This window comes from Leucopleurus acutus (assembly GCF_964270905.1).
Source record: "Leucopleurus acutus genome assembly, chromosome: 12".
Taxonomy (NCBI): domain Eukaryota; kingdom Metazoa; phylum Chordata; class Mammalia; order Artiodactyla; family Delphinidae; genus Leucopleurus; species Leucopleurus acutus.
The window spans coordinates 1,008,174-1,024,422 of record NC_139154.1 but is presented as its reverse complement, the minus strand read 5'-3'; the positions used below and the strand labels follow the sequence as shown (position 1 = coordinate 1,024,422).

The 16,249-nt window shown below is 52.3% G+C and overlaps 2 protein-coding genes across 2 annotated transcripts; one reads left to right on the top strand and one right to left on the bottom strand.

The window, feature by feature from the left end:
- Window positions 1-2,872: 2,872 nt before the first annotated feature.
- TTC31 (tetratricopeptide repeat domain 31) lies at window positions 2,873-9,551 on the bottom strand (the record flags this gene model as incomplete). Its single annotated transcript, XM_082852420.1, is given in 9 exon segments — window positions 2,873-3,259; window positions 3,447-3,548; window positions 3,998-4,088; window positions 4,843-4,922; window positions 5,017-5,092; window positions 5,505-5,608; window positions 5,744-5,769; window positions 5,772-5,971; window positions 9,433-9,551. Coding segments are annotated over 9 exon segments (1,098 nt in total). The 3' UTR covers window positions 2,873-2,959.
- On the top strand, window positions 9,550-15,860 carry CCDC142 (coiled-coil domain containing 142). The gene is made up of 9 exons (XM_082851378.1): window positions 9,550-10,788; window positions 11,074-11,160; window positions 11,240-11,389; window positions 11,524-11,654; window positions 11,727-11,840; window positions 14,556-14,670; window positions 14,886-15,063; window positions 15,189-15,388; window positions 15,549-15,860. The coding sequence occupies exons 1-9, from the start codon at window positions 9,726-9,728 to the stop codon at window positions 15,803-15,805; spliced, it is 2,295 nt and encodes a 764-aa protein (XP_082707504.1). The 5' UTR covers window positions 9,550-9,725; the 3' UTR covers window positions 15,806-15,860.
- The last annotated feature ends 389 nt before the right edge of the window (window positions 15,861-16,249 follow it).

Here is a 16,249-nt window from a genome sequence, read left to right as displayed (position 1 = left end):
ATGATCATGTCGTGAAGCTTGTAAGTGGGGGCTGGGACTACTAACCGAAAGAAGTGTTCACAGAGCAGAGAGAGGGAAGAGCCAAAGGTAGGAATTTAGGCATTGTACTGTAGACAGAGCAGGTCATGGTTCTTGGAGGTTTTAGGGAGGAGAGGTATAAGAGCAATGTTTAGGGCAGGCGCATCTGGCTGCATGTGCAGGGTGACTGGCGCAGACCTGATGAAGGAGTGTAGCTCTGGCCACTGCAAAAAGTAAGAGCAGAGAGAATTCAGGGCCAGACTTGGAGTCGGGAGGAAGGTTGTTATGAAACAGGAATCAGTGTAATTTCTCCAGTGACCAAAGATTGGAGGAGTCAAAGACAACCTTGAAACCCTGGGCCACTGGAAGGAAAATGACATCATTGACAGGAACAGATAATGACTACTAGTACAGAGCTAAGAATCTGTCACCTATTATATACAAAAAGTATTCTTTGCACCTGTGTTGCCTCTACAGTACACATATACAACACACACATACCTCCCCTGGTTCCTGTTCAGGGCTCCATCTGTATTCCCTTCATCCCCTTCTAAAGACTGCCTCTCTGGAACCTTTAGACTGGGGTGACTAATTCATTCCTGTTTGCCCAGGGCTTTCCCAGTTTTACCACTGAAAGCTCCACAGCCTTGGAAATCCCTCAGTCCCAGGAAAACCAGGATGTTTGGTTATTCTGCTTTCCAGCCTTGGGGACTCAGACCTCAGGCTGCTGGGTCAGAACCCTACCAGTCAGCAGTGTGAGTGTGGGACAAAGTGGAGGCAAGGTGTCAGGAGTCCTATGGCTCTTGGGAAAGATTCGAGTCCAGGACAGTCTAAGAGGTACTGGGGCGGGGACATTTCTTTGAGGGGCTGGAAGAGTAAGGAGCAGCTCAGCCTGAAAGCAAAGACGCCATACAGTAGTGGTGGGTGGCCCTTCTTTGAGGGGCCAGGAGCCCTAGTGGAGTCCCCAAAGCATGTAAGTCCCACCTTCCTAGCCCCAGTCCAGGACAAGAGGGCCACATGAGCAGGCCTGGCATGGAGGCACTGTGATATAATCACCCCTTAAACAAACACAACTACCTCTCCCGAACCCCACCCCCCGGCCAGCCGGGCATGAGCAAAGCACTCCCAGGGCAAATAATTCTAGTCAGGAAGGTAGGGTTCAGTCAAGTTAACTGGCTCTGAGCCATAACCCTCTGCTACTTAGGGCTTCCTAAATTCTAGCCCAGTGCTACCACCTCTTATGATCAAGGCTTGGATAAACAAAACTCAAACCTGTCCCACCAAAATGGCCTCCTGGATGGGTGTCTCCTCTGCTAGGTCCTAGAGCAGAGCTTCCCAAACATCAGGTGCCTCAGGATCACCGGGAGGGCTTAATGAAACACAAACTGTTGGGCCCACTCTTTCAGCTTCTGATTTAGAAGGTCTAGAGGGGGCCTGAGAATCTGTATTTGTAAAAAATTCCCAGGTGACACTGATGCTGGTGGCCCAGGGACCACACTTTGAGAACCACAGTCCCACAAACTCTGTATTTTGTGAAATAAGCAGCAATTCACTCATACTCCTCTTCCCAGTGTTGGAATCATGAATATGTAGGACAATTGCAGATAAAAATCAGTTTATTTAACACCCATTATGTACCAGGCTTTCGGTAGGTAGGTTCTCACACTTTCTCTTTCAGCCCTCACAACAGACCTGTGAGGTAGGGATTGCCCACATTTTACAGATGAGGAAACTGAAGCACAGGTGTTAAGAAATCTGCCGAAGGTGACCCAACTGGTAATGGCAGACTTCAATCTGTCATACAGTATTTAAGCGTCCTGAAACCATAAACAATAAAAGAATTTGGGACAGCCTTAAATAAAGAGGTGCTTCAGCATCTCCTATCTCCAGGTGCAAATGGTGTTGAATAAGACCCATAGGGCAGCAAGAGTCATTCATCCTGATAAATGTTCCTCTAGGAAAGGCATTCTGGAGGCCTAAAAGTCCCCTGCAGATCCATATTTAAATGAGCTGAGAGTCCCAGGCAGAGCTAGGGAGGAACCAGCCAGGAGCAGCTGCCAGGATCTTAGAGGAGAAACCAGAAGGAGGTCATGATTCTTATACAGAAAGTAGAGGATTTTAGCCTTCTTTAGGGGCAGTGACCCTGGGTGGAAAAAAGTATGTAAATTCACATGGGGCAAAGGCTGGTTACAATGCCCAGTGCTGGAGTGGAGAAAGACCATGACCAAAGTAGCAGAAGCCTGGGTTCCTGCTAAGGCCCCACCAGTGGGGGAGCCAGCAGTGCAGGTACGTGGAGATGTATGGGCTCTGCCAGCTCCAGGCAGAAGCTGGTAAGCTGGTAAATACAAACCCTTGGTGAATCTTCTAGCAGTGGGAGGAGGTGAGCATCAGACCACTGGGCAAAGGAGAGGTCAGAATATGCATGGAAGTGTGGACAGGAAACAGGGCATGAGGAGCTCAGGCTTGAGAAAACCGGGCAAGAACTGGGATTAGGAAGAAGTGAGCATCTGTCAATCTGAAGGGCAAGACTTGGGCCTTATTCATTACTGTGACCCCATCCTGAGCAGAGATCTGGCCGGTGAGTCCCCCAGGGCCAAGAAGCAGGGCAAGCCTCAAATGCCCCCACTGCCAGGTCTGTTATAGTCTGAAAACCTGAACTTTTGTACAGATCCCTTCTTGAGCCTTGGGAGATTTTATTTTTCCTTACTGCTCCCAGAAGAAGCCATCTGCTTAAGAACCAAAGAAAGCCTATTCCAGTGGATGTAGGGCTCCTTTCTCTCATCAGAAGGTCTCTGTGGCAAGAGGCATGACTGCCAGGGAAGTTCCCAACCGTGGTATTAGAGTACAGGTCTCAAAATGTGCAGTGAACTGCTACCACACAGTGTCCTTCATCCCTGTGGGATGCACACATGGCCTTGCCTTATTAGGGACAGGTCCTCCTTCATCTGGTGTGAGGTAGGTTCTGGGGCCCAAGTCCCAGGATGCCCCAGCCCTTTGAGGAGTCCTGGAAATGGAGAGGACAGGGTCTTCTGCTCTGAGTATGGGGGAGGGACCAGCTGGAGGGGCTCAGGTGATGTGGGGGATAATGCAAGGGTGGAGACAGAAGGCCAGGGGCCCTCGGAGCAGTGCTTCCAGGGCAACTGAGGGAAAGGAGACCTGAAGGCCCCAGCTCAACATGGGGAAATGCATAGGGGAATCCAGTTGACAGAGGCGGCCCAGGGCTTCCTCCTCGCTGGTCCTGCTGAGAGAGAAGAGGGAGGGGCACCTGATACTCCTTCCAGCAGTGCTGCCTGTGCCCCCCTCATCCCATGCATTCCTGCCCATCCCCCTTATTTGCCTGAGGCAGAAAGCAGCAGCATTTGGTGTTGCAATCCCGGCCAGTTCTCTCTGTTTCCCCCTCAGCATGAGAGTGGGTCTGGTCCCTTTACCAGAGCGAGTTGTAGAAGGCAGGAGTGGAGCTCCCAGACTGCGTCAGGCTGGGATCCGCCTCTCAGAGTCTCCTGGAACACAGCAGCTGCCTCTTCGAAACGCTTCGGTCCCAGAGGAACGAGAAAGAGGAAAGTTTAGGCGTCAGTGGGGTAAGGGAATTTAAAACTGCCCCCTTTCCCAAACTGGCTCCAGTTCCGAGTACCACTAACATTGTGACATTGTGGTAGTAGCTTAACTAGAAAATGTCAATGTAGACCTGATCCCCACCCGATCCCACTCAAATTCCTCTTCAGCTTCCAACCTCAGACCCATTACCTGCAGTCCCATCAAGCCTTTGCCCAGGTGAAAGAGGCCCCAGGGCCAGCCAGGCTACAAAGTAAGGGCTACCTGGGCATCAGCCAGGGCCCACACCGGCTGACCCGGCCATTCATGGCAGAATGAGTGATTTCCAAATAACCTGATAAAGACAAAGTGGCCAAAAGTCCAGGTCCTCCCTCGGCACCCGGCCTTGCCCTGACATCCCAGCATAGAGGCCAACCCCCCCACCTACCGGTGGTCCCAGGGGTTGAGCTTCGAGGCCTGGGTGAAGAGGACCACGGCCTTGTAGTGGAAACCATTTTGGGCAAAGCTGGTACCAAACTCTGGGGAGGAGAGAGGGTAGGAAGGTTCAGATGGGGCTATCGCAGGGAGGGATGGGTGAGGAAGGAGAGAGAAAGAATCTCACTCCTGGCTCTGTTGTAAGGCAGTTGCCAGCAGTTCTAGAGATGCCTAGGAATGGGAAGCAAAGTCAAGCAGGACTCAAGGCCTCAGCCTTCCCAAATCCTTCTCCTTTGTTTAAACAGTTTGTGTCAGGCAACTCATGTAATCCTCGTGACAGGTCTGCAAGATGGCATCAGCCCTACTTTCTTGCAGAGGAAACTACCCTGGGTCAGGGTGACAGTGATGGAGCTGGATCCCAGGTCTCTTAATCCTAGGGCCAGAGAACTCCTTCTACTGATCACTGCCCTCTACCCTTAGATTGCATAACTTCCCAGAGCCCTCTGGCACCCCTTCCACTGGTTCCAGCTGAGGTTCTTCTGCCCTCCTCCTCATCTCTGCCTTATGACTCTGCCTGGAGCTCTCTTCTTTTGGAGTGCTTCCTTCCTCCTAACTCATCTTCTCTTGGGGACCCAAGCTCCTGCCTTGGGGCTCCTGACTCAGTCCCTTTTCTCTGCAGGCACTGGGGGGGCCAATCCACAACCTTGCACAAAGCCAGAGACACAAAGGTACTAGATAGATCCAGTGAGTCCTGTGAGCAGAAAGGAAAGTTAAGGAGGAGCAGGGATGAGGTATGTCCTAGAGTAGTGGGAGGAGAGGGTGGGCAGAGACCGTAAAGGGAAGGAAGGGGGCTCTTACCTCTTCCTCGCAACACTGTCCCTGAGCTGGGTTCCCAGAGCTGGACGGGGGGCTCTCATCCCCATCTGCAATGCCTCAGCCTGGAAGGTGAGGCAGGAAGGTGAATAGGTGCAGTGTTGGGATTGCTTGCTTTTCCAGCCCCCCCTCCTGGTACCTGGTGCTCTTGGTACCTGCCTGTAGACATTCACGTTGGACTCCCCGCCATCCTGCTCCAAACGCTCCCTTCGCTTCCGATCCTTTTGTCATGACGCTGTAATGACAATGACGAGGAAGAGGAAGATGTATTTTGAGCACTATACTTAAACACCCGCACACACACACACACACACACAAGTTGTATCCTGAGACCAGTTCTTCATGTGGACAATATATATGGTACCGTACTAAGAGCTTTGCATACACTATCTCATTTAATCCTTGCAGCTCTATGAGGTAGGTTTTGTTGTCATCCTCATTTTACAGGTGAAAAAGCAGGTAAGACGGTCATCAGGCAGAGGGCTCATAGTAAGGAGGCAGATTCCAGCCCAGACAGCATAGTGTGACTCTAGAACCACGGCACCAAATGGCCTCCAGGAGACCCTCCAGTCCCTGAGCCCCGTGGGGGCCCCTGGCCATCTAGAGTTCTCTCTTCTTCCCTCCCCCAAGTCCCTCTGGGCCCCTACTCCTTCTGCCCTCCAGCTCCCTTCTTTTTGAGTCGTTTCTTCTCTGCTTTCCGTTTCATGTGCTCCTGCTCGGACACCAGCTCCTCAGCCAGGCAGTTGGCTTCCTGGAAGAGGAAGGGCAGGTGGCAGGAAAAGAGAAAGTGAAAGGGAGGTAAGCAGTATGAACGAATCTTGAAAGCTCCAGATTAGGAGAGAATATAGACATGGGAATCTGGAGACTGGGAGAACTAGAGTCTCACCTCTTCAGTCAGCAGGAGCCTCTGCGCATGGCCACCTGAAGCAGGTTGTCTGAGTCACTGAGGCAGGATGCTGAGGCAGAAGGGCTTTGAGGGCAGGGCTTAGACCCTCGTGGAGGGTATAGGAAGGACTTTTGGAGACCACAGGAGGTGCCCAGTCTCTCAGCCTCCTTGGCCTTGTCATTCTGTCCAGTAGTTTCCCCCTCATAACAGAAATGGTCCGGAGGGAGTCTGTCAGGAGGGAGAAAGAGAAGGGAAAGGAAGAACGTGAGAGAGAGGAGCATCTGAAAGCCAGCCCCCCCCACCCCCAACCAGGGTACCAGCCTTAATCCCTGGGCCCGGCCCCTGCACTCCCCACCACGGTGCCACAGCTGCAGCCGCCTGCCGCTCCCACCCACACGGATCCGACGCAGGCCCTGGGGATCATTCTCCACAAGCCGTCGAAAAAAATCCACTATGTCTTGGGAGGGGGTGGGCAGGGGACATTAGGTTGGTGTTGTGGGGAACTCTGGGAGACAGCAAGGAGCTTGGCTGGGTTGACCGCTCCACCGCGGCAACCAGTAACCAGCCACCCAGCCTGGAAAACCTTACTGGCCGACCTCTCCCTGCTCAGCACCTCAAAACATGCTGCTCCTGACTTTCACATGTATCACCTGCCTTCCCAAGAGCTGAGGGTGGCATTCAGTCCAGGCTTCTCTGACATCCTGCCATTAGGTCAGCCACACTGATGCCCCTGAAATGGAGCCCTCTTACCTGCTCTTCCAGCGGTGTCCCCTGCTATATCCTTGAATATGAACACCCCCATATAGTCCACCCTGGAGCTACCTCAACGCCTAAATGAGTGCCACAGTTCCTGGCTGGCCTCTCCCCGGCACTTTATCTGTTTCTCCCCCAAACCAAGCTCTCAGCAATTACGCCCCTACTCAGAATTTTCCAGTAATCTCCCACTGCCAGGGCCACAGGCAGGATTGAGTCTAGCCTGGGATTTGGAGCCTTCCAAAAAGCTCCCTGGCTGACCTTTCCAGTTTTCCCTTGCAATCCTCTCCTACTTAGCCGCTGTCCTCCCTCTGCCACCAGGCTTCTTCCAGCCTTGGGGTCTTCCCCCAGCTGTCCTCAAATCCCTCCTGGCTCTGAGCTTCTTCTCACAACTTGCCTCACCTTCAAGAGTTCAAATTCCATCTCCCCACAAAGCCTTCCCAGACCCTTTCGTTTCCAGTTATCTCTGCCCTCACTCAACCAAGCTGCATTAACATAGCCTATGTTATATAATTTAAAACCTTATTATTCATTGCTTTTTATTGCTCTCTTAATTAGCCAGGTAGCATAGAACCGGAGAGAACACTGTCCTGGAGCACAGCTGCTTGCATCTTAGTTCTGGCTCTGCCACTACTGGGCTGTTTGATTTTGGACAAGTCATTTAACCTCTCTGGACCTCAGCTTCCTCATTCACAAAATGAGGCAAGACTCTTCAAGGCTTGGCCTGTACATTCTGTGGTTCTAATGAGGATTGTTTCCTTAGTTAGTGTAAGCCATCTTTAAAAACAAACAAAAAGGGCTTCCCTGGTGGCGCAGTGGTTGAGAGTCCGCCTGCCGATGAAGGGCACATGGGTTCGTGACCCGATCCGGGAAGATCCCACATGCCGCGGAGCGGCTGGGCCCATGAGCCATGGCCGCTGAGCCTGCGCTTCTGGAGCCTGTGCTCCGCAACGGGAGAGGCCACAACACTGAGAGGACCGCGTACCGCAAAAAAAACAAAACAAAACAAAACAAAAAAAGGACTGCCTTGACCTTCTATCTCTCCCCAAAACACGGTCTATACTACTCTCTTAATTCACTACCTGGCCACACATGATCTGACCACCAAATCTCTTCATGAAATCATCTCCTACCCTCTTGCCCTCCTCCAACTGCAGTGGTCTCCTTTGAAGTTCCTACAATACACCAAGTGTGCTCCCATTTCAGGGCTTTTGTGTTTGTTATTTCATCTGCTTGGAATGCTCTTTCCGCAGTGAATGGCTCACTCCTTCATCCCCTTCAGATCCCTGCTTAAATCTTCTGAGGGAGGACTTCTCTGACCACTCCCTTTAAAAAGCAAAACCTCTCAGTTCCATTCAGTGTTCCCTATCCTCCTTCTTGCTTTACTTTTCTTTGCACTTCTCATATTTGACATACTATATCATTTATTTGTTGAGTGGTTGCCCCCACTAGACACTGCTAATTCACTGACCATAGGAATTTTTGTCTGTTTGGTTTACTGCTTTCTTCCCAGTGCCTAAAACAGTGTTCAGTACATAGTTGGTGCTCAGTAAGGTGTGTGCTGAATGAGCAAAGGCAGACAGATGGGTGAGGAGGCTATTGTAATAGAGATGCAGCCAGGAGCTGTGCCTGAAGAACACTGTGTGATCCAGTGAGTTTGCACTTTGTCCTGTTGGTGGTGGAAGTGGATCTAATCTGGGAAGCGAAATGCTCAAATGAAATTGTACTGGGGAAAGAGATGAGTCTAGGGGTGAAATGTTTAGTTAGCAGGTCATTAGAACTGTTCAGGCCAGAAAGATTGAGTTCTTGAACTAAGGTAGTGGCAGCAGAAGTAGGAATGGAAATAATGGATTTGATAGAAGAGACACTTCAGAAGTAGATTTTGTGACTGACTACACAGGTGAGGTAAAGAAAAGGGGAAGAATATGTAGAATGATTCTCAGATTTCTGAATTAAGCAACTGGATGGAAGTTTGTGTTATTAACCAAGATTAAGATGAGAGAAAACGCAACAAATTTGCAAAGATGATGAATTAACTTCTGGACTTGTTGAGTTTGGTTTTAGAGATAACCAGGTAGCAGTTGGAAGTATAGCTTTCCAGTGCTCCCAAATCTGATCCTCTCCCTCCCTCTATAACCCTACCACCTCCTTCAGGACATCCAAATCCATGTGCCAGACCAGGACGTTCAAACCACTTGCTGCCCTCTTGCTCGCCTCTTCTCTCAAACCCATAACTAAGGTCTCACTTCAGTGACGTACTCTTAACGTTTCCTTGCTTTAGTGTCTTTGCTCACACTGTTCCCTCTGTTCATAATATCTTTCCCCAAGCAACTCCTACCCACTCCCCAATCCTCAACTAAGAGACCCTCGTCTGCCCGATCCTGCCCACTTCAAGCATTTATCACCGTTGAGTCGTCTCCGCCCCCTCCACTTGCGTTGTGTTTCTTGGCAGTAGGGCCCACAGTTACGCCTCTTCCAAAGCCCTGGTGCAGCCCCGCGCGGCGCCGGGCCGGGACGGGCAGGGCTCAACACGGAAGGTTGAAAAGAGGCGTGACCGTATAGGGAACGGGCCGAAGAGCGGCTAAGAGTTATGTTTTTTGTTTTTTTGGCCGCGCCGCGAGGCTTGCGGAATCTTAGTTCCCAGACCAGGTACTGATCCCTACCCTCGGCAGTGAAAGCGCGGAGTCCTAACCCCTGGATCTCCAAGAGACCGAATTCCTTGCAGAGTTTGGGGACAGCAGCGACCCCCAGCGGGCAGCCGGGCCGCAGAGGACAGACTATAGGAAAGGAAGGCGGCGGCGCGTCTGGGGGCCTCGGGGTAGGTGAGCTGGAGCCCTCTGCCCATCACGTGAAGCACAAAATCCTACTGAAAACAGATCTAATTGGGGCTGCCCCAGTCTTCCTGGACCCCCTCCGGTCTTGTCTCACCTGCTTACCTAGCTTGACCAGCCCCACAGTCTTCGGAATCGGTGCCATCCCCGTCAACAGTGACCCGAAAGTGAAAGTGGCATTCGACACCGGCCGAAGGGCAGAGTAGGACAGAGTAGGCAGCCATCTTTGTTGGGGGCAGAAGCCTCCGCTTACGGAGCGCGAGAGAGTGCATGAGGGTCCCGGCGGCTCCCGGGCCGGAGACGACGGCTCCGGGGATGGGGCGGAGCCCCGGCTACGGCAGGCGTTGGGCAGTACGGGGAGGTGGGAATCGTTAGCTTCGTTCCGGACAAGCTGTCCCATGGCCCAAGCGTCTCGCTCTGGTGGCCTTCTGCCTCCGCTGGCTACCGTGCCGCCGTTACGGGCGCAGGCCGGGGGCGCTGAGGAGGAGCAGTGGCAGAGAAAGCGGGCAGGCGCTCTCCGCCGGGACGTTCGTGGCTGGCTGCGGCTGCCGGTTGCCCGAAGCATCCCCTGCCTGGACCCACGGCCCGGCGGAGCTCCGAGAGGGCAGCCGTGGTGTGCGGTGCCGGCGGACGCAGGAGAGCACCGTGAGGCTGGCGCTGTGGACTGGGGGCGGGAGCCGGCAGCTGGCGGCCCGACCCCTCCAGCGCTGCAGCGTCTCCGGGCGGTGTTGCTTCGGCTGCACCACGAGCGGCAGGAGCTCCTCCACGCACAGGACTGCGCCCGCCACCTACAGGCGACCGTGCGCCTCCTGAGGATCCTGAGTCCCGGCGCTCCATCCCCCAGCCACTTGCCTCAGCTGTGCCGCGACCTGTTGGGGCACTCTTCCGGAGGCGCGGTCCTGCGAAACGGCCTTCAGGAGACACCCGAGCCGCTACTCCTGGCACGATCCGTCGGACTAGCCGCCCAGCGTCTGGATGCTACTATCGAGATGCAGCTTCGGGCTCTGGGCCAGGCGCCCGCCAGCCCGGGCCTATCGTCCCAAATCGCCGACCTGCTGCTGGCACTTCCCGCCTACCACCAGCTGCAGGGAAAAGCCTTGAGCTACGTTCCAGGGGCAGCGCGCCCTTATCCCCCGGCCCGTGTGCTCCGCCTCCTGACGGGGGAGCGGGGTTGCCAGGTGGCAGGTTGGCTGGATGAGGCGCTCAGGGGATCAGACTTGAGGGACCAGCTCCGCAGGCGGTGCCAAGAGGAGCGGGAGCTGCTGCCAGGGCTACTGGGCCTGATGGGGGGCGTGACGGGTTCAGCCAGCAGTGGACTGGGGCTTGGAGGGGCTGGGGCCCTGTGGAGCCAGTACTGGACCATGCTGTGGGCAGCCTGTGCTCAGAGTCTGGACCTAAGTCTAGGACCCTGGAGGGACCCCAGGGCAGCGGCACAACAGCTGAGTCAGGCACTGGGTCAGGGTGAGTGATGGGCCTGGGTGGGTGGGTGGGAAGGCTGGGATCTCTTCTGTATTCACCTCACTCACTTGCCACCTGACTACAAAAACTCTTTAGAATGAACATACCCCCCCCCACCCCACCCTCGGGGATTCAGGCTATAGCTTCTGGGCTTTCAAGGCAAAGTCTTGCTTTCCATGCCAGCCTTGAGTCTTGGGGAAAGCCTCCCCTCTTCCCCCATCATTGAGTGGGGGCAGTGTTGGGCAAAGAGGGACCCTGTTTTCAGGCTCCAGTCATTTCTCCCACTAGCATCACTGCCTCAGGAGTGTGAGAAGGAGCTGGCTTCTTTGTGTCACAACCTAATTCATCAGTCTCTTATCTGGAGCTGGGATCAAGGTGAGAAGGAAGGGGCAATGGCAGTGACACAAGCCCCAGACTGCTCTTTCCTTATCAAACCATACCCCCTCATCTTCAGGCTTCTGCCAGGCCTTGGCATCTGCTAGTGGAAATCAGAGCAGCCTTCCCTCATCCTCTCATACGACTGAACTTTTGCAACAGCTCTTCCCTCCTCTCTTGGATGCCCTTCGAGAACCCAGGTCAGGACTGCTCCTCTGCCGGCCTCCAGGTGAGACAAGGTATTGGGGATGGGGGGATAAGAGAACAGCTGGACATCTCCTTATTCCTTAATCTGTTCTGAAGCCTGCCTCCTCCCAAAGGTGTTCTGTGGCCCTTCAGATACTCTGTCCCTCCTCTCCCCAGGTCCTGCCCCCCTTGCCCTGGGGCTCTGTACCCTGCAGACCATCTTGCTCTGGTTTTGGGGCAGAACTCAGCAGCATCTGGCAGCGTGGGCCCCAGGTTCCTTCCTGCTCCTGATCCAGAAGGATTTACCTGTGAGTAGCTAGGGAATGGGGAGGGGAGCATCCCGGGCTGGGCTCGGATCTCACTCCCTGTTTCTGCCAAAGCCTTTATTATATGAGGCAGAAGCTTTGTCTAGCCTGGCCTCAGAGGAAAGCTTGGCCCTGGAGGTGGAGCAGCAGCTGGGCCTGGAGATCCAGAAGCTGACTGCACAGATCCAGGTAAGGAGAGCAGGAGACCTGACAGGGGCCAGCTTTGGGGTTGGTGGGGAGGTTGTGGTGGTGGTAGAACAACTCAGTGCTTGGAATCGCCACTAAATTTATCTTTTCTTGCTCTTCACTTCTTGTCCTCTCTTTATTATGGAAAATTTCAAAAAAATACAAAAGTAGAGAGAAGAGTATAATGGACCCCCATATTCCTACCACTGAGGCTTTAATACTTGTCAACTCATGGTCAATTTTACTTCACTTATATATCCCACCCCCAGCTCCCATGTCAGGCTCTCATTTTGTGATGTTAACAGCCACTGATGATTGATGATCATTGTCTATATCCGTTATTTCATTAGAGGGTGCAAGGTGGTGACATTCCAATTCTATCATTCCTTCTTCATTATTAGTTGGATTACTCTTATAAAGTGAAACTTGCCCTCATAAATTACTTGGTTACTTTGAGGTATAATTTGTAGAGAAACAGCAAGATAAATGATTGACTTTTCCTTTTATTTACTAGTTTTTGGTATGTTTCTCCTGTTTTCTAAAAGCGTAATTTGTACTTTTATTAAAACTGAAATAAAATATTATTTTAGAAGGCTTCTAATGAAAAAATAGCACTTTAATTGCCCCTCCCCAACTTCGATTTCTGATCCTTGTTCCACACTGGTAACTTCCATTCACTCTTGGCTGTTTCTTCTAATATTTTCTTATTTTCTTCTAAATTTATGAATTAAACTATTATACATCTAGCTTTTCCCCATTTTACACAGTATCTGTTCCTACTATGGATGATGTCTCTCTGCTTTTTGTTCTCTTCCTGCCCAAATGTCTACTCGTTGCTCTGAATAGGGGCATGGCTGTAGAGTTCAGTCCCTGTCCCGCTCCTCCTTTTCTCTCTGCATTCCACAGTGCCTTGGTGCTGTAGACCACCCCACCCCCCCGCCCCCAGTTTAGCCCTAATCCACCATCTGCATCTGCCCGTTGGGCATTTATACCTCAATTTACTGCTGCCTCTTTCAACTCAACATGTCCCAGAACAGGCTTTTCATGAGTAGGGTGGACAGTGACGGTTGTGGGAGCTCTGGGAAGGGAAGGCCTTGGTGGACATATGGTAACAGAAGTTCCTTACAGGGTCTATGGCTCAAGCTGGTGGCTGGGCAGCCTCAGAGGAGCAGCAGGGGTTACTGGATGTGGGTAGTTCATAGTTCCTTGGGGGAGTACTGGCGAGATGGTCTGACCAAAGCAGAAGCTCTGTGTGTGTGTGTGTGTGTGTGTGTATGTGTACATAAGCATACACTTGCCCTCGCATGTGCATCTCAAGGGTGGGGGTGGAGAATTATGAAGGAGTAGGTTGTCATCAAGTTGTGGAGGGCACTGAACACCAGCTCACAGATTTTGGACTGTATCTCATAAGTGATAGGGAGCCATTGTAAGAGCAGGAGGGGAACAGTGAAGACAGTGATAGAGTTTGATCCAGCTATAGTGGTCAGGATAGAAGGGAGGTGGGGAGACATAATATGAGAAGGGTCCAGCTCTTGGTAGTTGCAGTGAGAACAGAGCAAAAGGGGCAGGGACAGTGTGCTCATCATGTGAACCAAACACTGTCCAAAGCAGTTTCATGCCTTGCTTCTCTGCCTGATGACTGCACTATTGGGCATCCGCTCTGGGCATTCTACCACATACAGCACTGGGACGAAAAAGAAGAATCAGATGTGAGTTTTCTCCTCAGCAGGACTGTAATGTCCCACAGAAAAAACTGTCCCATAGTGTGACCTTGTATTTTCCGAGTGTTGAGTGCAGAATTTCCTAACAAATGTCAGTTGACGAAAGGGTAATTTCTTTGTTATATATAAGGAAGAAGGGGGTTCTGGTGTTTGGGATAAGGGAAGAAGAGTTTAGATTTAGACTTGGTGGGAGAGAGCCCATGTATCAGGAGCCACATGGGCTCTCTCCCACCAAGTCTGGCCCCCGCCAGGTCCTTTCCTCTCTTCAGGTTCTCAGGCATACAGTCACCTTTTCCTTAGACCTGCCACTACACACCCCTCTTATTGAGTTCTTCTCTTAGATGGGCTGTAGAGACCCCTCCTTTTTGCTGTCTTCTCCCCCTCCAAAAACAAAACCTATCAAACCAAAGAAACCAAACCAGCACATGGGCCTTTTCTTGCTTTGTGGGTTACAATGCTCTGGAGAAATGGAAGTGGCTATAAAGAATATTCAGTATGAGGACATTCCAAAGGTTCCTGAATCTTAGAAAGTTATATTCATTGCTCCTGGTCTACACACAGTTCTTGCCTTCCTTTTATAGATGACAGAAGATCGTACAATTCCCTTTTCTTTCTTCAGCCTCTGCCTGTCTGCAGATCATGAAGACCTCTCTCTAGCATCTGCTTTTGAACACTGGCGGTGGTGAGGGTGTCTCCCTTTTTTTTTCCTATTAACGTTCCTATGGAACAAAATTAACATGGAGGATTTCCATCCTCTGAACCAAGCTGAGGAGAGCAGGGTAATCTTAGGGCAACTGTCCATAATCTTTTCTCGGTCCAGACCTCTTGGAAAATCCAATAAAAGCCATAGTATCTCTCCTCAGAAAATGCCCAAGCCCATACAATTCTGTTCTGGGGCTTTATGGATGCCAGGTTAAACACCTCAGATTTAGAAGAGCATATAACTTGACAAGTCCCTCAGAGATAAGCCCCTTATACTTTCTCCTTATCCCCACAGCTCCTGCCTGAAGAGTCACTAAGTTTCTTTTTTCAAGAATGTCATAAACGAGCCACACAGGACTTCGAACTCCACATGCCACGGGGTCGGTACTGGCGGCATCGCCTCTGTCCTGGTAAGTCCTCATCCCAGCGTTCCCTTCCAGGCTTCTCAGGGGGTAACAGTGTCCTGGCCCCTCCAAATCCTGGCTCCACTCCTCTGTCTCCATCCTGTCCTCACCTTCTGTGTCCCCTCACCCTGAAATCCTACCCTCTTCCCCCAGATGCTCCATTAGGGGCTTGATGGATCTCCCTAGCCTCATATCCTGTCCTTTCTCTTCTCTCACTCCAGAACTTCCCAGCATTCCTAGTGAGTATGCTGGGTTGGTGGTCCGCAGGGTACTGGAGCCTGTGTTGCAAGGACTGCAAGGACTGCCACAGCAAGCCCAGGCCCCTGCCCTCAGCCTGGTGCTGACTGCCATCCTGGGTGCCTGGCTTGACCACATCCTCACCCACGGGATCCGGTTCAGGTGGGGAGAAAAGGAGGCCGTGGCAGGGGGATGAATGGAACTGAAAAAAAGAGAGGGGATGGGTGGGGCAGAGCCGTTCCGAGAGGCAGGAGGGTCAGGGGGCCACACTGTACCTTGGCCTTCAGCCTGCAGGGGGCGCTGCAGCTCAGACAAGACTTTGGAGTGGTCAGGGAGTTGCTGGAGGAGGAGCAGTGGGGCCTGTCCCCAGAACTTCGCCAGACTCTGTTCACGCTCAGCATCTTCCAGCGGCTGGATGGGGCCCTGCTGTGTCTGTTGCAGCAGCCCCTGCCCAAGACTCAAGTCCACAGGGGGCCTCCCTGTTGCTGTGAGTCACTCTCCCTCCCCAACTCCAGGCTCTCTTTGCCCCTAGCTCATAACTTTATGTGCCGCATCCCCCATCCTCATCATTGATCTGGCTGCTGCTTGTGCCCCCCTCCCACACACACACACCGCCAGCCACCTGCCTTCCACTCCTGCCTTACCAGGTGCATGTAATGAGGTCCAGACCATGGAATTGCCCAGCAGCAGCCTCAACAGCCTGGAGAGCTTGGAGCCCCCTCTTCGACCTGGAGCACTCCCAGCCCAGACAGCTCAGCTGCTAAGCACACTGTGGGGAGAAGGACCTAGTCCTGAGGCTTACCTGGTAGGAAATCAGCAGGCCTGGCTTGCCCTGAGGCAGCACCAGCATCCCCGCAGGCACTTACCTTTTCTTTCCTGCCTGAGGACCAGTTCTGAATCCTAAGGACCCTAATCAGAGCCCGTTAGAACTCCCTGTCTCTGTCTGAAAAAGCCCAGACATTTAGAAATGCATATTAAAAAAGCCTAATTGGGAGCCTGGAAGAAAGCATACCTGAGAACCACAAGCTACACAGAGCTTGGACTTAGAAACCTGGAGGTCAGCATCCTTGGGAGGCTTGGGCTTAGTCCCCCATCAGTGAAGACATCTCAGAGCTAGACACTAGCAGTAAGGGGCTAGATGCTGGGAGTAAGGCTTTAGGGTTGGATCCCAGGGGAAAGGGAAAGAGGAAAAGCAATAGAAAGCAGGGAGCCTAGATGCCACTTCCTCTTAACTCCCAGGAGCCAGGCTAAACACTAAAAGTTCGGGACACTACTACAAAGTTAATTCATCAGGAACCACAGAGGTGGAATAGGAATTTATACACCTGAATCAGTCCCACAGTGTATA